The sequence below is a fragment of the Melanotaenia boesemani genome, chromosome 14 (assembly GCF_017639745.1).
Source record: "Melanotaenia boesemani isolate fMelBoe1 chromosome 14, fMelBoe1.pri, whole genome shotgun sequence".
Lineage (NCBI taxonomy): Eukaryota > Metazoa > Chordata > Actinopteri > Atheriniformes > Melanotaeniidae > Melanotaenia > Melanotaenia boesemani.
In genome coordinates, this window is record NC_055695.1 from 19537828 (window position 1) to 19556464 (window position 18637).

The 18637-nt window shown below is 38.4% G+C and overlaps 2 protein-coding genes across 3 annotated transcripts in view; both read right to left on the reverse strand.

Annotated features, from left to right (window-relative positions):
* The window catches only part of qsox1 (quiescin Q6 sulfhydryl oxidase 1), a 28115-nt gene extending 23319 nt beyond the window's left edge, over window positions 1-4796 (reverse strand). Inside the window, exons 1-5 of the mRNA XM_042005393.1 lie at window positions 4396-4796; window positions 3345-3445; window positions 1211-1259; window positions 895-997; window positions 38-128 (exon numbers count right to left, since the gene is read on the reverse strand). Coding sequence (XP_041861327.1) covers window positions 38-128; window positions 895-997; window positions 1211-1259; window positions 3345-3445; window positions 4396-4687 — 636 coding nt within the window. The 5' untranslated portion in view covers window positions 4688-4796. The remainder of the gene's footprint in view (window positions 1-37; window positions 129-894; window positions 998-1210; window positions 1260-3344; window positions 3446-4395) is intronic.
* Window positions 4797-8762: 3966 nt separating this feature from the next.
* cep350 (centrosomal protein 350) overlaps window positions 8763-18637 on the reverse strand; it is a 32523-nt gene continuing 22648 nt past the window's right edge. For both annotated transcript variants that reach the window (XM_042005667.1, XM_042005666.1), the window contains 11 exons: window positions 17744-17994; window positions 16553-16752; window positions 16047-16191; window positions 15368-15528; window positions 14909-15042; window positions 14746-14807; window positions 12767-14649; window positions 11760-12290; window positions 10677-10823; window positions 10321-10443; window positions 8763-9802 (listed from right to left, as the gene is read on the reverse strand). In XM_042005667.1, coding sequence (XP_041861601.1) covers window positions 9635-9802; window positions 10321-10443; window positions 10677-10823; window positions 11760-12290; window positions 12767-14649; window positions 14746-14807; window positions 14909-15042; window positions 15368-15528; window positions 16047-16191; window positions 16553-16752; window positions 17744-17994 — 3805 coding nt within the window. In that variant the 3' untranslated portion in view covers window positions 8763-9634. The remainder of the gene's footprint in view (window positions 9803-10320; window positions 10444-10676; window positions 10824-11759; window positions 12291-12766; window positions 14650-14745; window positions 14808-14908; window positions 15043-15367; window positions 15529-16046; window positions 16192-16552; window positions 16753-17743; window positions 17995-18637) is intronic.

Below are 18637 nucleotides of genomic sequence, written 5' to 3' on the forward strand. Positions count from 1 at the left end.
ATGCACATCTGAGGCAAATGAAAATATGAGCCATTACCTCTCGGCCGATGTAAGATTCATCATCTTCAAAGATCAGTGCCAGGTGTTGGACAGTGTTGGTTTCAAAAAAGACGTCAATCTCAGCTTGGCTGTAGAAAGGTGCAGAACAAACAAGACTAGGCTCAGCAAGTCAAACACAAACATATTAAATGACAGTAATTCCTGCAAATGTTTAATGCCAACATTAAATTCAAAAGTATTCATTTTATTTAGAGATTTTTCGATTGACTTGGATCTCCTGCATCTCTACGTAGGCACCGCACGGCATCTGAAAAGCAGCTACACCAAGTTAGACTCTAAAAATGTCCTGCAGCCTGATATGTGTTTTCAAGATAAGATAAACCGAGTGTTAAAAATGAAGAAACGCAACGCACAAACAGCAGCAGTAGCTTCCCTTTAAATGTCACAACAGAAATAATATTAACTTCCTGCTTCATTTTCCTGCTGAGCAATCATAGCTATTGGCCGGTAGTCTTGCATGCAGTATGCAGGCAGAGTAACATGAACCCATTAAGAGTCTCATGAGGCTCAGGCTTCATTAAAAAAATAAAAACTGAGCTTAAATTTGAGCTGGGAATTTGAAAATGAAAGAAAACGAGAAATCCCACTGGTCTTCATGTTGTCTTGTCACCTGATTCTGTTAGCACTAAATAACTATTTCAATGAAAAATAAAATGATGCAGCATTAGAGATAAAACTTTCTTATGTAGCTGAAATTTATTCAAAGAGATAAGAAAAGGCAGACTTGCAGACATAGACTTGGGTATATACATGTATTACAAGTGGAGCAGCACACAGACTGAGCGAAGCTATATTTGATGTAAATCAACAATTAATACAGTTGTCAGTGTTCACCTGGTGGGCTCCAGTGGGGGGCATGCAGGGGGCCAGGGCTCATCATGAGCTTCCAGTTTGTCTATGATTATGTGACGAAGACCACGAACATCACGGGGAAAAGCTAGAAATCAAAGGAGATAATGCTTTAAATGCTCTGTTAGGTGTGTATGACATAAACAGTGCTAGATGCATACAGCTTTAACTGACTTCAGGCAATAATCTAAAATAATAGACAAAGGCTGATTAGCAGTTTGACCACAAGACTAATAAGTTGCATGGATATTTCCGCTCTATCACAATGTCTGTGGAATTGCATTAGTGTGTGTAGCAATACCTTTAAAATCCTCTCCTTGAGAATCAGGTTTGGAGTAGGCATGGAAGAACTATAAAATAAAAACAAAACAAATAAATGTTATAAATAGTAAGAAATAGATAAATAGCGTCAGATTAGAATGCACTAATGCAATTAAAATGAAATGAAGTTGTGCAACGTTAAAGGGAGGCGTGGGGGTGGGAAGGGGAAGGAAGGGGACCTTTCCACTCTACCCGCCTTGACCTCCAAATCCCTCCTGTTTAAAATGAGTCGCAGATGTTAAAGCTCCATTGTGAGTTCAAACAGAGGGAGCTCTTTGTTTCACTGGCCTTCACTGGATGACTGAAAGCAGTGGCTTTAACACACTGCTGCTGACTAATCAGATATGCTGCAAATACAAATCCAGATGTTTGAAGTAGGAATGTTTCTGCAGTGTTGCTGCTGTCCATGCAAAAGCTAACTCAACTGCAAACACACCAGTCAATCCCCAGTATCTTATTACATCTGGGGAATTCATAGTGCCATTACAGACTAAAGAAAATACAGTCACATTGCATTTTCATTAGTAATTCAGCTCCTCTCTCTAAATCTTTCTCTTTAAATCTGTTTTGTGTTGCAGTGTCAATGTTTTATACATCATGAGTAATCTGGGGAAGATCTTATTAGTTTTTGTTATCATTTTGTGTCTCTTTGCAGTCGTTCTGGAGGGTTTTCTTGTAATTATTTTGTCTTATTCTAATAAGGTCATTTACAGCTATTAGCAGGGACTTTTTTTTACTTTGTTTTGTTGCCGTGTGCCTCTTTACGGTTTTTCAGCATTGTCTTACTGGAAATTTGTATTTCTGGAGTCCTGTTGTGTCATTTTACTTCTTTGTTATCTGTGTTGGGAGTAATGATATAACTTTTTTGGGTAACGAAGTAAAGTAATGCATTACACTTAAAATATCGGTAACAAAATTATTTTACTGGACTACAGTAACGTGTTTTTCTGCGTTACTCAAGCCGTGTTTGCCTATGTGTAAAGTTTTGATCTGTTTTAAGTGCCTGGGCGGGTTGCCATAGAGATTGATTTGCGTGATGTAGCTGATGGTGTGCCAACCAAGGAAAAAGAAAAATGGAGCTGGAGACGGAGATGGGGCTTTTGGTCAGTGGCGATATTTGCATTATTTTCAGTTCAGTCCAGTTTCAGTCCAAACTTGTGCCGAAAGATCCTGCTCGCCGGTCAGTGGAGGGAGTCCTTCAGCAGCCGACTCGCCTAAACAAGCTAAGCTTTTTTCAACATGTCCTGGAGCGCAGCAGCCGGTAAGACAGACATTAACAAGCTAGTTACAGGGTTCATTGTAGGAGACATGCGCCCCCTGTCGACTATTGAATCACCCAGGTTTAGAAAAATACTAGATAAAATGATTATGAGACAAGTTTGGCCATTTCTTCGCAATGACAGGGATGTTGTTTTCATGGTTTTAAAGCCATTTTGTTTACAATATACAGTAAACACTACGCAGACAGGCAGTGATGATTCGGCTATGATGTTTGTCCATGTCTAACACGGTGAATCAAGAAATGGTAAAGTAATAAGTAGTGGCGTTACTTTTCAAATGCAGTAACTAGTAAAGTAATTTCATCACAATTTACAGAAGTAATGGGTAACTAGTAACTAATTACTTTTTTGGAGTAACTACCCCAACACTGTTTGATATAAAAAAAACTATCAAAGTTATTATGAGTTTCTTTTAATTGATAAATCTTTAAAGCTATTTTGCATATATTTGTATTGACTCTTCATCTTTCTCTTGTTGTGTGTTTTTATGGTTGTTTAGCATCTCTTTGCAAACATCTCTTACCTTTCTGTTCTCTTTCATTCATTTTGTGTGTGCTTGAAGTAATTTTACTTCTCTTTGTATTTATTTGGCATCTTAATTTATTTAAAATTGCTGTGTGTTTCTTTGGTTGGTGTCCATCTTCTTTTATGACTTCTCTCTGGTGAAGCTCAGAGACCCTGAATCTGTCTACTTAAGTCTGTACCCAGTAGGCCTGTTTGGGGATACATTCACACTTTTGTGAACAACTGAGTGAATTCCTAAAAAGCCGGCATCATGAATGAAGAAAGAATCGCATGAGAGCCTGCGCACACAATTCACATACAACATAATACCTTTATAGTTGGATATCCTCTGATTGCGTAGTCAGTGCAGACCTTCCTGTTCTCCTCTGAAGCACAGTCTACAGCTGCTAGGTTCACAGCTGGCTTCCACTCTGAAGAAGAGATATCAAACAGAGTGAGAGAGCCATAGTAAATATTTAGTGTACCAACTACAGTGCCCTGTGCAGACTGCTGACACTAGATGAGGTCCTGTGTTGTCCTTGTACTATCTATGTTGACATAAAAGTGAACAGGTTTTTTTCAGAGAAATAAAACACTAACTGAATGGACTTGGAGTGGGACAGGAAACACATCCTTATTTTCAAGTGTTGTTCTTTCTATCCAAATGTGAAAGAAGGTATTAGACTTATAGATCACAAAGACCCTGATGCCAATACAAACTTATCATTATCTGCATACATTCCTAATTTTAACTGAGGCCTTGTGAAAACATTCTTCTCCCAGGAGTTTTTAAAGCATGCCAAGTCAAGAGCTACCACTACTGACTGTATATGAGTGTGGTACACAGATCCAAAATATCCAGTGACTGTGCTGGACCCTCTGTCACCATCCTAATTTAATGATTTGCATTGCTCTGTTACATTTCTTTTGCCATGGGCCACAGAAAAAAAAAAAAACCTGTGAGATTTGACATTGAGCTGCAGAGCTGAGCAGAATAAACCCAGTTTTATTAGATCATATGCTCTAATTAACAGACAGAAGCACATCTAGCTGTTTCTCCAGTTGATATGCAGACAAGTCAGGCCGTATCAGAGAGGGAATTTGAAACATTTAGTCCTTTAAGATCCTTCAAGACAGTCCGTCAAACTTTTTGATGACCGTTATGTCGAATGAGCACCAGCAGTCCTAACAAATTAAACATTTAGATCGTCTTGCGTTTCATAGCTGGGAGTTTACAGAAGTTGACAGAATCAGAAAAACATACGGAAGTCGACATAATTTACAGTTGTATCAATAACCTCGTGAGTATTGATTCATTTATACGGTTACACGTCAAAGTAAGCAACAGCTGCTACGTGACCCTTTGCAGGTCCATACCAACCTTTGATATCACTGGCCAGCCTTTTGTAAATTGGTGAAAAGGAGATACAGTGTCCGCACCACGAAGCGTAAAACTCCACGACCATAGCAGCTGTGGAGTTCACCAAAACCGACTTCACACTTTCCGGAGTTAATATCACGAGCTGGTCGGAAGCTGTGTATAGTTCAGCCTCCGCAGAGGAAAGAAAAAGAAGATAAAAACACAACAAAACACCCGTAGCTGCTTTCTTTCGATGGTATTTTTGCTGCGCCTCAGTTAACCGAGACGTGGCACAGCCGCAGCGCCGCGCCATCTTCCCGCTCCGAGCTGCCGCTAACTGTCGCTCTTTGCACCGACACTTTCAACCCTGCTGTCAAAAACTTGACAACAACTTTTTCCCCCGCCTGGTTTCTTCTTTTTTTGTATCTTCTCGCTGCCACCAGACTTTGTGGGTCCTCCCCCTGCCAACCAACCCCTGACAGGAATTTAAAAAAAAGTGTAGCGGCCACAGCTCTCCGCTATGGTTTGTGTCCGCTGAGACGTGAGACGTGTGTGGACATGAAATTAAACTATAAAATAATTGGTGATGTAAGGTGCCGTGTTCGTCTGCGCGAGCGGTCTAACAGGACATAACAACTGGCAAACAAAAGTTGCCCAAGAGCATATGTTTATAACTCTTTGAAGCAGTAAAAAGTATAAACTCATCCTCGATGGAAGCAGACTCAAAGTATGTACTAGATTAAGCCCACTTTTAGTGCTAAATAACTGAAAAAGAAAAACTGTTTTTCAGAACTTTTATCCAGTTTAATAGTCTTCTCTGCTCGGTCGAAAACTCAGTGAAAAATAAGATAAAATTCCTTTGGTCCACAGGTGTCAGGTAAAACCTGTAAAACAACAGATGCCATAAGTAAAAACCTGCTCTGGAGTATTCAGGTTTGTCTTAGCTCATTGCTAAGGAGGAAAGACACCAGAAATGATACAGAAGCAACAGTAGCTGCCAATTAATCTGGATTACAAGACAATTTCCAAACTATTCGGAATTTGTCATTCTAAAGTGAGAAACATTATCCACACCCAAAAAACATTCAGTACTGCTGCCAACCCTCCTTGTAGTTGTAAGTCCTAGCAAATTCACTTTAGGGTCAGACCTCTTGGAGAAAATATAAAATAAACTAACATAATATAAAAAGTCAAGAGCTACATCTCGGAGTCTACAGGCCTGAGCATGTTAAATGTTATAGTGCTTAACAGCACAACTAGAAAAAGACTGAAAAATGTCCTTGAGATGTTTGATCATAATGCACAAGTTTTTTCTTCAGCTGCATTTATTTTAGCCAGTTACTTAAATAAGATTTTACTAAAATTTAGTTAATCTAAAACGTCTCTTGTTTAAGAAGTCAAATGTTTGTTTGCACTTCCACATAGGGAACAAAAGTTACTCCACACCTGCAGTATTACCTAATCAGGAGAATTCCCAAAGTGATGATGCAACTGGGGAAACAAACTGCAATATAACAAGAAGGCTGGTTCTATGCTGCGGACAACTTCAGAGCCACTGGAGCTGATTGTCCAGCGAAGATTGCTGCAAGCTGCTGAACATAACTCACAATTCTTCACATCCTTTACACAACTCACTGGGGAAACAATTCATTGATTCAAAGAGAAACTTCTTCAAGTTCACAGCAGCCATCACCTATCATCACAAGTCATTAATAATTTTTATTATTGTTACCTAAAAAACTAAAAAAAACAAACATGCAAGAGCTACCACAACATCGCAGTTTCCCTTTGGGATAAATATATATTTTTTTATTTCAGTTAATTTTCATTAAAGTAAACTTAACCTAAAGTTTTTTTTTTATTTATTGATCAAAACCAAATACTAACATGTAGAGAAGCCCCCCTTAAAACCCTCCACTGTTGTTACATAAACATATAAAATCCCAGAACTGGGACAACAACTCTGAATGAGTTCAGGATTTTTGAATTTCGCTTTTAAATGTTTACTCAGAGGACTGTGGCCTCAAAAGTGACTTCGTGCAGTGTAACATGACCACATTCCAAACATGTAATCCAAGAATTTATAGAAACCAGTAGACACACCACAACATCCGAGTTTAGTTTCGTTGGAAGACGTTATGGGAGAACTTCTTGCTTTGCTGTCAGCACTAAAAGAACTTGTGGCAACTCCCTCTGCATACGTAACACCCTAAACCACAACAATTAAAACACCAGAATATTCTTTCAGAAACAATGAAAGCTTTATTTACAGTTTCAAATTTCATTTAGTTAACAAATATATACTATGTACATATTTGCAAAGTGAACTTTATTATACAAATCATTCAGGATACAGTAACAGTGAGTCAAACTGGATAGTATATTTACACTCAAACGAGCTGTACAAGTCTGTAAGTGTACTGAAGGCACACTCAGAACATCATTATAAATATTCATCACCATCTCAAAAGGTAAGAAGGGTAATCTACTCTGACAGGGCTACTCGGATAAATATTTTGTGCCTACTTTTTAAAATTTTTCTTTACTCTGATCAAACCAAACATCTGATTCAAAGTAAAACTGCTCCAATTTCCTGTTTAGAAAACTGACCTCAGACCAGTAGATGTGAGTAAACCCAGCCTTCACCAAACAGCTTGAAACTACAGCTACTAGTTTTATTTTATCTACAGGCTACACAAGAGGTCAGAAGCTGTTTGGTCCATACATAAATACAATATGACTCAGTACTGCATAGTTAGAGAGGGGAACTTAAACGCGTTCCACATACAATCGATTCAAAAGGGAAAAAGTTAGAGGGTTTGCAATAAAGCTTTGCAGAAATCATTTTAAAAGGTACTAATCATGTCGCTACTATAGTTAAACATGCCTTTAGGCAAGGCGTACAGGTCATACAGCATGGAGATAATGGTATCAAATGGTTTTGGTCTTATTCTACATTATATAATTTACAGTTTGACCGTACACCTCAGCAACATTGAAAGTAGAAAAAGACTCAGGTTAAGGTCACTTAAGCTCTAATCTGAGAGGATTAGTGAGCTCCGTCATACATGCCACAATTACTATCCAAGGTTTTGTTGGATCAAAGCAGCAGTGACACTGAAAGCAGTGGGACCCAAATAAGCCCTTGGATAAAATTCTACATGCTAACCCACGTCAACTCAATAATTCCCATTGTGGAGCCTGCTATGGCTACTCTATCTGGAGTGCCCACAAAGTAGTTCCTTATACAGCATATCAAGAAAATGATGACTGTGTTAAAATGCAAGAATGCCTTGCACAAAGTCGGCCATTTTTAGATTTGAAGATAACCATTTGAAAAGCTTCCTCTAATAGTCTTTGTTTCAACACAGAAAGAGTGATAAGGCAGAAACGGAAGGACTGGTAAAGGAAGAGCAATAATTTGGAGAACAAATGGTAGGATACAGCAGTTCAAAGAGACAAGAAAAAAAGGTCCAAAACATGTTGAGAAGCCAACAAAGACTGTTATAAATCTATGACAACTTAAAGAGGCACTTAGAACACGGAGAGAAACTAAGAGACTTCTTTATAAGTTTGTTTTCTAACTTTCTGACTGATGTAAAGCAAGATGTTACCAAACTGCTGCACAACCAGGGGGTTTAGGGGGGAAATGTTATGCTGGCAATCTTTACCAAGACACAAAGTAGTGAGATAACTACAGGTGGTTTTCTCTGGTAAGAAAAAGGGACTGTAGGATAAATAAGGCTCATTCCAGCATTTCATTATTGTCCCACTTAGGTCTTAGGTGTCCCACTTTAATCCCATATTGTTTTATACACACCCAAAAGCATATATATATATATATATATATATATATATATATATATATATATATATATATATATATATATATATTATTAATATAAAGAAAAGCCAGGGTGCTCATAAAACTTGTCTACAATTGAGTGATAATGATGGTAGCTTTGCTGTAAAATGCAGCTCAAGGAGATTGAAGTAGCTTACAGCGAATATCTAAAGGGTACAACACTATGTGCTACACCTTCAATTACCCCACACAGAAAGCTGTTGTGGCAAACCAAACATTGAATTAAAGGCTAAGATTGTTTTCACTCTTTCAGTGCTGACACAGAGTCCGTGCTTTACAATATTCACATACAGTATAGAAGTGGGACACCACTGATTGCACTGACCAACTGGACAGTTGTACCTTCATGTCACAGTTAGTCAAACAGTTTGAGTTAATTATTAACATTACAAATTAAATAATAAAACAGATCCCCTCATGTTCGTTCTCTGGTTTCTTCTACATAATGTATTGCCATAATCACATTCACATTTCTAATTGTGCTTTTTTAACATTAAGATTTTCTTTATAAAATGTTGACAAGATAATTTACAATTCTTAACGTTCTTTTCTCCTTTAACCAAACATTTTCACATCATAAATATTTTTTTCTTTTTTTCATAAATCTGAATGTCATACAGTGCAGCCTGGTTAGATCGGCTCAAAGACAATTTAGGGTTTTAGAAGGAATTTTGTGTGAAATCTTTTCAATTTTATTTCAGCATAGTTCTAGACAATTCAGCAAGATAATGATGCTAGATCTATTTAAAGAAAAAACAAACAAACACTGTCTTGTAGAGCCAAAAAGTTAAAATTCTTTACTGACTGCAAAGGTCAGCTGGCTTCACATGTTGTCTTTGTCCAAGTCCAGACAGCAATTTAAATAGTTTCCCTTGAAGGCAAAAGTACAGGCTGCACTGTATTTTCATCATCTAACTCCTCCGTTATGATTATGAATCTTTTGAGTCAAGATTAAATTTAACAATCCCCTGCTGTTCCATGTGGAGCAACACGTTTAGCAGCATTTATGGCCTTTCCCATGCTTACAAATGGCATAGTCCATCCCGTCAACACACCCACTCATTCTCTAACTGGTAGCTACAAAATGACCAGTCCAGGAAGCGAGAACTGAGACCAGATGGTGTAAAGATACAGCAAGGCTGGATTGTTTAAGAGGTGTTTTGTGTGTTAAATAAATTCAATCATCACTGCAGTTTGCTGAAACAAATTCAGCAAATAAATGTCAAGGACAAAAGTCATTGAAGCTGACAGTTAATACTGGGACTGAAGGCATCCAAGGGTCGCTGTTGGCACATGAGCCGGTGGGGGGTAATAGGGGTCTTATGTTGTTTGGAGTTCAATATGGCGAAGAAAGACTGGGATTAAGGAAGAAGTAGGAGTTTAAAGTTGAAGACATCAGGAGGGGGTGCCTCTTTTTGTTCTCTTTTCAGAAATAAGTGTGAACACATTCAAAGTGTCTTTCACCAAAGCGTGAAAGATGCTGTCTGCCAGCTGCATCTTGACAAACAGCTCATCCTCGTCATAGTTGACCCACTGAGCTTCTTCTTCGTGGAGCTCATGAACCTGAGAGAAAAACAGACTGAATGCTTGTCGTTTGTTCATACTGCAGTGAATAATTTAAATAAGATTACAAAGAAACCCATATTTTTTGTTTTGTTTTTTTTTTTAAATCAGACAATAATAGTTCATTTCTTGTCATAATAACATTTTAATCATTATGTCATCTGACCTGCACATAGTTATTGTCCACCCAATAGTTAAGGATATTTAAAGCAAAGTTCAAATGTTGTCAAGTAGGAAATATGCACCAGCTATGTTTTTATTACCTGGTTTAAAGATTTTTTTTTTAAAGAAAACAACTAAACTATAATACATAAAGCAAATTAGAAATACCTTTGTCACTTGTTTGTAGCTTGTCAAAATTGCATAAACATATGCTAAATATCACACAAACTGATTTGTGTGAGACAGTATATGAAATGTTTCATGCTGACAAAAATGTCATTCAACTACCTTTATAAGTAAAAAACAAAACAAACAAACAAACAAAAAAGAACCCAAGCATTTCATTTTAGGCCTACCAGTATGTGATCGACTCTGTCGCGCTTCTTCCTGCCAAACTTGAGCATCTTCTGCCAGTCTGTCTTCTGGTTCTGAACTTGTGTCAGACCATAAAGTTTCAGTACTTCTGCTGTGACAAATTCCTGATAAACAGTGTAAGAAAAAACAAATGAAAATATTAAAGGCTTTTTTTCTCCAAAATTACATCAGTAAACGTATTCATGACAGAAGCATTAATTCTTAAGTGTATATAAGATATTAGAAGCAAACTTGGAAAATATGTGCCAAAAAGCACAAAATATGAACTTAAAGTGTTTGTAAAGTCATGGAATCTTTCCTTTTCTCTGCTGCTGGTGACTGTCCTGTAGAGTTATACCTGGATTTTGTCCATGTCTCCCGACGTCTTTACTTTGTGAATTGAGGAGGACTTGACTCGACGCGGTTTGACCCACTGAGGTTGATCAGTATTGGGGTCTTCAGCATAGATGTCCTGTAGTATCTCCCATGTCAGGTCATACACAGCCTACAGAAAGAAAGTAGCAACATAAAAATGCTTTAATGTGTAATATTAATTAAGTCTTGGCCAAAAACTGGAGGTACTTGGATCAGGTTTCTCTACTTACATACAATTAATATAAACAAGTCATGTAACATATCAACAATACTTATTTCACAACAGCTACAGTATTTTTATTCAAAGCAAATAACTTCACAAACTGAAAACATCTGTGGAGCAATAGGCTACAAATATGTAGGACCACGAGAATATCCAAAAGTTACAGGCCAAAAGCTACTAAAAAAGCTCAGCTGCAAGTTTTCTGTCATCTAATGTTGGTGGTACAGTTTAGAATACAGCTGCATTTGGACAGCAGGAAGTTTTCAGGGAATTTAGATCTTTCGGAGTGTCCATTTCTCTACTTCATCTATCTCCCTCACAAAACACCAGGGGCTAAAATGGTAAATGGTAGTAAGATATTATATTTTATCACCAGAAAAACACTATTTTTAAAGAGGTTATACTGATTATTATTTATTTTGTTTACCAGGTACCTTTGAGATGTCAGCAGTGCTAATTCTTTCTGAATGTTTCAGTATTCTTAGTTTTACTTCCACCTTTCTATCTTTGTCATCGTTTAAGCTCCCCCACAGCTTGTAAAAGCTGTTAATTTAACTGTGCTAGCATAGCAACTATTTTTTTTAACTCAATTATACCCAATTTAATCAGCTCGAAAACTGCACAAAGTGAACTGTGGATGCAGAGTGACCTTGAGAATGAATAAGGAGAGCGATCACACAATTGACATTAAAGTAGACAATACCAGTAGGGAAAAAAGACATTTTCATTTTAAGGTTTACATAAGCACTTCCTTATTTTGATACTCTGTGCGTAGGCTGTTGTGATCGGAGCTGTTGTAGTGACACAGCATTGTTTTTTTATGGTTTGGAAACTTATTTTTACCTTTCTGTAACTGCGGATGGAGAGATCCTCTTGGTCCTGGCTTCTAAACTCTTTCCCAATGTACTCAAGTGAAGGTGTAGGTTTTGGCAGTCGTGCAAACGTCAGAGCTCCCTCCTTCCCCAGATCACAGGTCTCCCAGATCTCCTTTGTGGCAGCGTGGACCATTTTCTTGACTTCTGTGGCTGAGTGGGGAACCACCATGGCAGGCTGCTCAGGTAGTTTTGGAGGCAAGGGGAGGGGTAGCTCAGGTCGAGGTGGAGTTTTTACCTGTGGTTCCCCACCTAATGATGAAACCATCCCCCCCATTGGGGGTCTGGCTGATAAGGCAGACCTCACAGGTTCACCATCCAGTTTTACCTCCTCTTCTTTCTGTTTTAGTCTCTGCTGTTCTCTACGTGAGCTGAGTCCAAAGTCCTCATCAAACCAGTCCTGATCATCACCTAGCTCATCTAAGAGCTCACGGCTTAGTTCCAACTCTGCTAGTCGCTTGGCAAGCTCTTCTTGACCACTGGCTCCAAACACTGGACTCTCCTGTTGTGGGGTGAGAAGGGAAAAAATTACCAAGGCATTTTTCTTTATTCTCTTCCATTTTGGATAAGAAACTTCTACAAATATCTATTCTTTTGCAACATGGTGGCCCTATATTCAAGTCCCATTACATATATCTTAGTCTAACACTTAAGTTTTGAAATGTTACCTTTCGTAGTACTGTTTAAGAAAGAAAGATCCCTAAATTCAATGGTCTGTCAACAAAAAGTTGGACTTTGACTAAGCACATCCCAGAAACCTCCAGGTCAAATAAACAAGTTCTGTTTGTCAGTACTAGATATTTTTAAGCTGGCACTTCCTTGTCACTGTACAGTTCAACCAATCATTACTTAACACATCTGTATTATCACAAAGTAGTGGTAAGTTACAAAGATAACCACCAAACACAGGGAGGCAAAATGTGACACACTTATAAAAATGCCTGCTAACACTATATTAAGAATCACAAATTCACTCACTGGTCGGTTACACAGTTCTGGGGAGGACAGCTCCTCTTTTTCAGCTTGTAGAAAGAAGGGTAGACCATCTTTTTGTTCCACTGAAGTGATCCATGTTTCCTCTTCATCACTGACAGTCAACATCCATCCATTCATCTGGTTGGCAGCTCTAATCTTCTCTTCTTTAACCTTTTTTATTTCAGTAAACTGTTTAACAGTGTCTTTCACAAAATTGTTGAGAAGCTTGTCTGCACATGTGTCCAGCAAATCTCCGTCCTTCTGTTCTTCCCCACCATACTTGATTACAGTGGTAAGCTCAGCAGGAGTAAAGTGCTGTTGAGAATTTATGTCCTCTCTCTCAAAGAGGGTTGCTGCCTCCTTGTTAGCCTGCTTCACCAACTCTATTTTATCTGCGTCAGAAATGAAGAAAGTTTGTGGCGTGTCTGCACAATCCAAAATGATGTCCCTAGCTTTGCCATTAGAAACTGGATGCCTGGATTCTTTGTGATGCTGTGAATTAAGGTAGGATCTGTCCTTAAATGGAACCTGGTTCTCCTCATCCATCATCTTATCTCCAGATTCCGTGTCTTTATGAGAAATTTGCTCGTTTTTGCTTTCCAGATTTCCTTGTTTTTGGGAACTGTCTTCACTTTTTGTGTGTTTATTCCCACCCTTATCAGGCAAGTCATCAAAGAATGAATCTTCATCCTCTGTGGTATCTGTGTAGAGCTCAAACTTGTCTGGAAGGTGTGAAATTTTGTCTGGAGGAGCAAAGATGCCGTGGCGGTCCTTACACTCAAAGTATATCACCCCATCATAAGTGCCGTTGTTGCTCCCCTCAGACTTATCTAACTCCAGGCCTGCCCAGAAGCCGTTGGCAAAACTGGTTAGACCTTTGAATCTCAGGGTGCCAGGCTGAACACCACCAACAAGAACTCGATCACCAATGTTAAAACTTGGCATTTCATCTACAGCAGGAGATTGAGGGGTCTGCAGAGGGGAGGTGGGAGATGTTTGGTTGGAATTAATGCTCTTGTCATGTTTTAAATCTTCCTTGTGCTGATAGAGATCTAGTAGTCTTCCAGATTGGTGGCTATGTTCACTCACATCAGAATGTTTACTCAGTTCCTCAGCTATTTCCTCCTCTACCACTTCATCTTGGCTATCAGATGTGGGGGCTCTGCTACAAGAGTCCCTTTTTGAAACCTTTGTTTCAGTAGAGGTAAGGGGCTTAGAATTCTGATGCTCCTCTCTGGGTGAAGAATCTGTTGACTCAAAGTCATCATGATACCCATCTGTTACAAGAGGAATCTCTACATCCTTTGTAGGTGCTTCCTTATTTGAAGGGATGGTGGCTAGATCCGGGGAGCAGGAGCGGTTGCTGGGTGTAAAGTCATAGCTTGGACGTGGAGAAGTTTCCAAGTTCTCTCCAGCTGAATGAGGTTGACCAGAGGTGGGAATATGTGAAGCAACATCTTCATCCACTTCAGATATTTTACTGGACTTAATTTGTTTATCCTCTTCTAGGCTAACAGAAGAAGAATGCTGGTGTTCTTGGTCCACAAGAGAGGGAACATGTTCAGATGTGGACAACCTCTCCTGGGAATCAAGTCTGTCCTGCTTCTCAAGTTTCAGAAGATGTTGAGAATGCTCATCCTCAAACCTGGAGCTTACTTCCAGTTCCAGCTCCTCCTGAACATCAGATCTATTATCAGACACAGCTTTGAAATCCCCAGACTCTGCCATAGACAAAGGCCTTAGAGGGATCTCTGGTGATTGGTGGCTTCGTTGTCCTGGGGTAGCACACTGTGATTCACCAGTCACTGTTGTAGTTAAAGGCTCTTTATCAGACAGGCCTTTAGGCACAGAGGTAGAACTGTTGTGATCTTGCTGAGGAAAAGCACCTGTCATAATAAGAAGAAGAATTCCATTATTATAGGAACATTTTTGTGACAATACTGTTCAAGCAAATCATTAATAACTTATTATAAACCACTCACTGTGATTTAATGATTCATCAATGAGGGTCCTTTCAGAGTGAGAGCTTTTACTAGTATCAGCCCTGAAAAAGGAGGATTTGCTTTTAAATTATCATTGTACATTATTAAATACATCATGTTGTTTCAGGTATTCAGAGTATCAGTTCGCAGCAGTTTTCTGTACCTGTGTGGAGATGGTTTGACAGAAGACTGCTCTAAAATGGAGCTGGAATCTTTGATCTGCGAGTTGGCATCAGGTGTCGATTCTGGTTCCTTGTTCAGTTCTGCCTTAGTTTTCTCAATAAAGTTGTTATAGTTCTAAAATAAAAACAGAAGATGAACAGATAATACATGAAGATCTTATAAGGTTTGATAGCTTAAGTGATTTAAATTTTTATTGTGTACTTTTATTCTGTGTATTTTACAGTCAATATTTAGATTTTTTTGTGTGAATCCACTGTGCATTGCCTAAGGGGGCTGTTTTAAATGTGCTTTATATATAAATTTGACAATGACATCGGATTATGACAGTCTGCTAATAAAGAACATATATTATCAAACAGACATAAAATAATAAATAAAAAAAACAAAACAAGCTGATTTCTTTTTATGCTCCAATGTCATAAAAGTGGCACTCATTTACCTCCAGTTGTTTCAATAGGCTTGCCTCCTGTGCCTTCAAGCGCTCCTTGTGACGCTTCTTCTGCTCTTTCTTCAGCTGGTTAGCCATACACTTTCGTTTTCTGAGCTCTTCTCTCAGAGCCCTAATACGACTCTCAATGTCACTCTGGTCTGAAGTTGTTTCTGGAGGCAAATTTAGGTGACAAATCAGCTAGAATGTGAAACCAGTGCCAGACCCATGATTAGCAACAGATAATCCAACATGTACCCAACTCAAACAGATTTCTTTGGTGATTACTGTACATTTTCTTTACCAGGATAGTGTAAAGTTCATTTTCATAAACACAATGAACAAAGAGTATTACAAGGCTCAAGGGTTTAAACTGTGGCCTGAAAATGAACAAAACACATGCAGCTCCAAAACTGGGATAGCAAAAATGTTTTCACTTGCGGAATTACTAAATATAATAAAAATGTCCACTTCTCATATCACACAGCTAAGCAGGTTAGATACCAGTAAAGTGCTTGCATAATTTGCTTCTGGCAGCATTACACATTATGCCTGACTACACAGTGCCAGCAAAATAGCTGCATTATCTTTACTCCTTGCTTCAATTTTTTCATCTTGTCTATAAAGTACTTTCAACAGTTTTTACATTGCAAAGATTTGTGTGGCTGTGTGCATCAGAGGGGTAACTCACCAGACAACATGGCCATGGGAGGGTCAGGAGGCTGAGCGAAAACCTCACTGGTTGCCCTGGAGGTGGAGCAGAGCTGCATCTTGGTTTTACTGCTGCCATCTGAAGGAGAGGCAACAGAGCTGAGGCTGCCTTTGAGGGGAGAGGACTAGACAGACCAGAAAGGATAAGGAAGGATGGGAGGAGAGAGTATTATTACTTTAGGACATTATAGCATGGTTAGAGGGATTGATCAGGGGAAGGAACACTTTAATATTTTATACGCACAGGCAAACTACTAATGCTTAAAATCATCCAAGGTTGTTCTGTGGCAAGTAAAGAACATATGAATAAACAAAGTGCTCTATACAATAACTTCCTCTCTGAAAAATATAATTTTTAATACTCTATATTACATAGGTAAGGTCAGTTATGAAATTAAATACGACATGAGCTTAAAAAAAAAGTAAAAGAAGATGTAAGTTACCAAAGAAATACAAAAAAGAGGAAAAGGTAACAATTCTGCATACTTTTCTACTAGTTGGTTGTGACACTGAGGTAAAGTCCTGGGTGTAATTTGCAGGGCTGCTTTGGACTGAAGCCAAAGGTGTTTCAGAGACTGAAGCAGGTCGTGCTGAGGTGGGACTTTCTAACTGCTGAGAGTCCAGTCCCTCAGTGTGTATACTGGACTCTGGTGTGACTGAAGAACAATCGCCCTCACTCACAAGCTCTGAAATTCAAACAAACAATATTCAGTTATTTTTATTTATATACACTGATATTGGCCTTGTAACTAAATCTAGTGTTGTGTGATAATACATTGAGCTTTAAACATGACAGTAGTAAAAAAAAATTTAAAAACAAGGCAAATAAATTCAGAAAAAGAAAACACTGCAATCTTCTGCATGTGCCCACCAGATGACATCTTTCTGGTGTGCAGACATACAGGAGTCATTCTAGATCAAACTGGAAGTGTGAAAAGCAAAATAACTACTGTGAAAAGTGTCTAAATAAATAAGAATAAGATACATATAATAAATATTACATACTAAAATTAATATTATTATATAAAGAAGTTGGCTAGTTTCTTTCTCTTTTTGCTCTTTTATTTTTACATGTAGTTCTGAATCTTACATTTGGAAATGGGCTTAATTATCATACATTGTCAATTTGAAAACGGCAAAAAAAGTAATTGTTCATTTAAACGAACTAGGATTTGAATCAGAAGAGCTGGTGTGAATGCATTCTAACAGAATGTGAAAGAAATTTATTATATATCTGATATAATATGTAATTCTGCTGTCTGTTGAGTCTGACTAAATGACAAGCTTGTGAAGGTGCTGATCTCTTTGGCAAATGGAGAAAAGGGATTGTGCTGTGGTGTACAAACATGTGAATGAGCTCCTTTATTCCTTTGGATGTAAATGTTGCTAATCAACTGGAAAATAAGGTCATGCTTCTCTGATTTGCAGCTCTATTCTGCAACTTACATCATGCAGCTTGTGCTAAACATTCTTGAAAACTGAACACCTGAACAGATTTGGGAATGAGGTGCCAAGTTGGATTGTTGTGTTTGCAAGAAGTCAGAGAAAGTTGTAAATGTGCATGCCTTTAAACCTGAGGAAAGTGTTAACATAGGCTCATAGATTGTTGTAGAAGTGAAAGTTAAAAAGCATTTATGTCAGTTTTGAGCCCCTGTCCACTTTAACTCTTTGCCTTACCTTTCTCACTGTCAACTCTGAGCTCTGAGCTGTGATGGTGACTGGGTTGCAAGCTCATTTCAGAGATGTCTTTGTCTTGACTTTCTGATAGATTCTTGTCCATAGGTCTTTTCCGGTCCCATGCAGCCAAAGCCTTTTTCTCAATTCTACGGACTTCTGCCTCCTCCTGGTCCAGCCGTCGTTTCCACTGTAAGAGCTCTTCAGCATGATGACGCCTCTGCATAAGCTGCTGCTCTCGCTTGGTCAGGAACCTGCACGTGTGGATGATGAAAACAAAAGGCAAAAGGAAGGGAAGAGATTAGAAAAGAAGAAAATGGTGAGACAGAAAAAGAAAGAAGAAGAGGGTAAAGACAAAGAAGAGCAGGGTAAAGTGATGACAGAAAACATAAGAAAAGGTGGCAGCGATGAGGGAAAAGCAGGACAAAGACATCAAGCACAAGAAAAGGTTAAACAGGACCTTGCAGAAGCAAGTAGATCCAAATCACCAAAACATCCAGTTATTACTGCAAACTCACCTCAAACCTCTGTCCAACACACACATAAGCAAACACACATTCAAAACATGCCTAAAATAATCATCCAAATATAGAAATATACAAATACCCATCAAACAAAAAAGGAGATGAAATGTCAATAAGGAAAAAGGGGAGCAGAAAAAAAAATATAGTAAAGATATCAGATTCATGCGCCAAACTCAAACCCAAGGGTTGATTTTTGAGCAGTCTCACACACCTCAAATATCTTTAGCAGTTAGAGGAGAAAAACAGAAACCCAAAATATAAATCGTTCAACACCGTCAGTTCAGCCTCTTTGAGCATCTTGCAAAGTAATGTGTACTTTTCAGTCCCTCTTACACTGGATGGCTTATACATATCTCTGTAAATGTCCATAAAA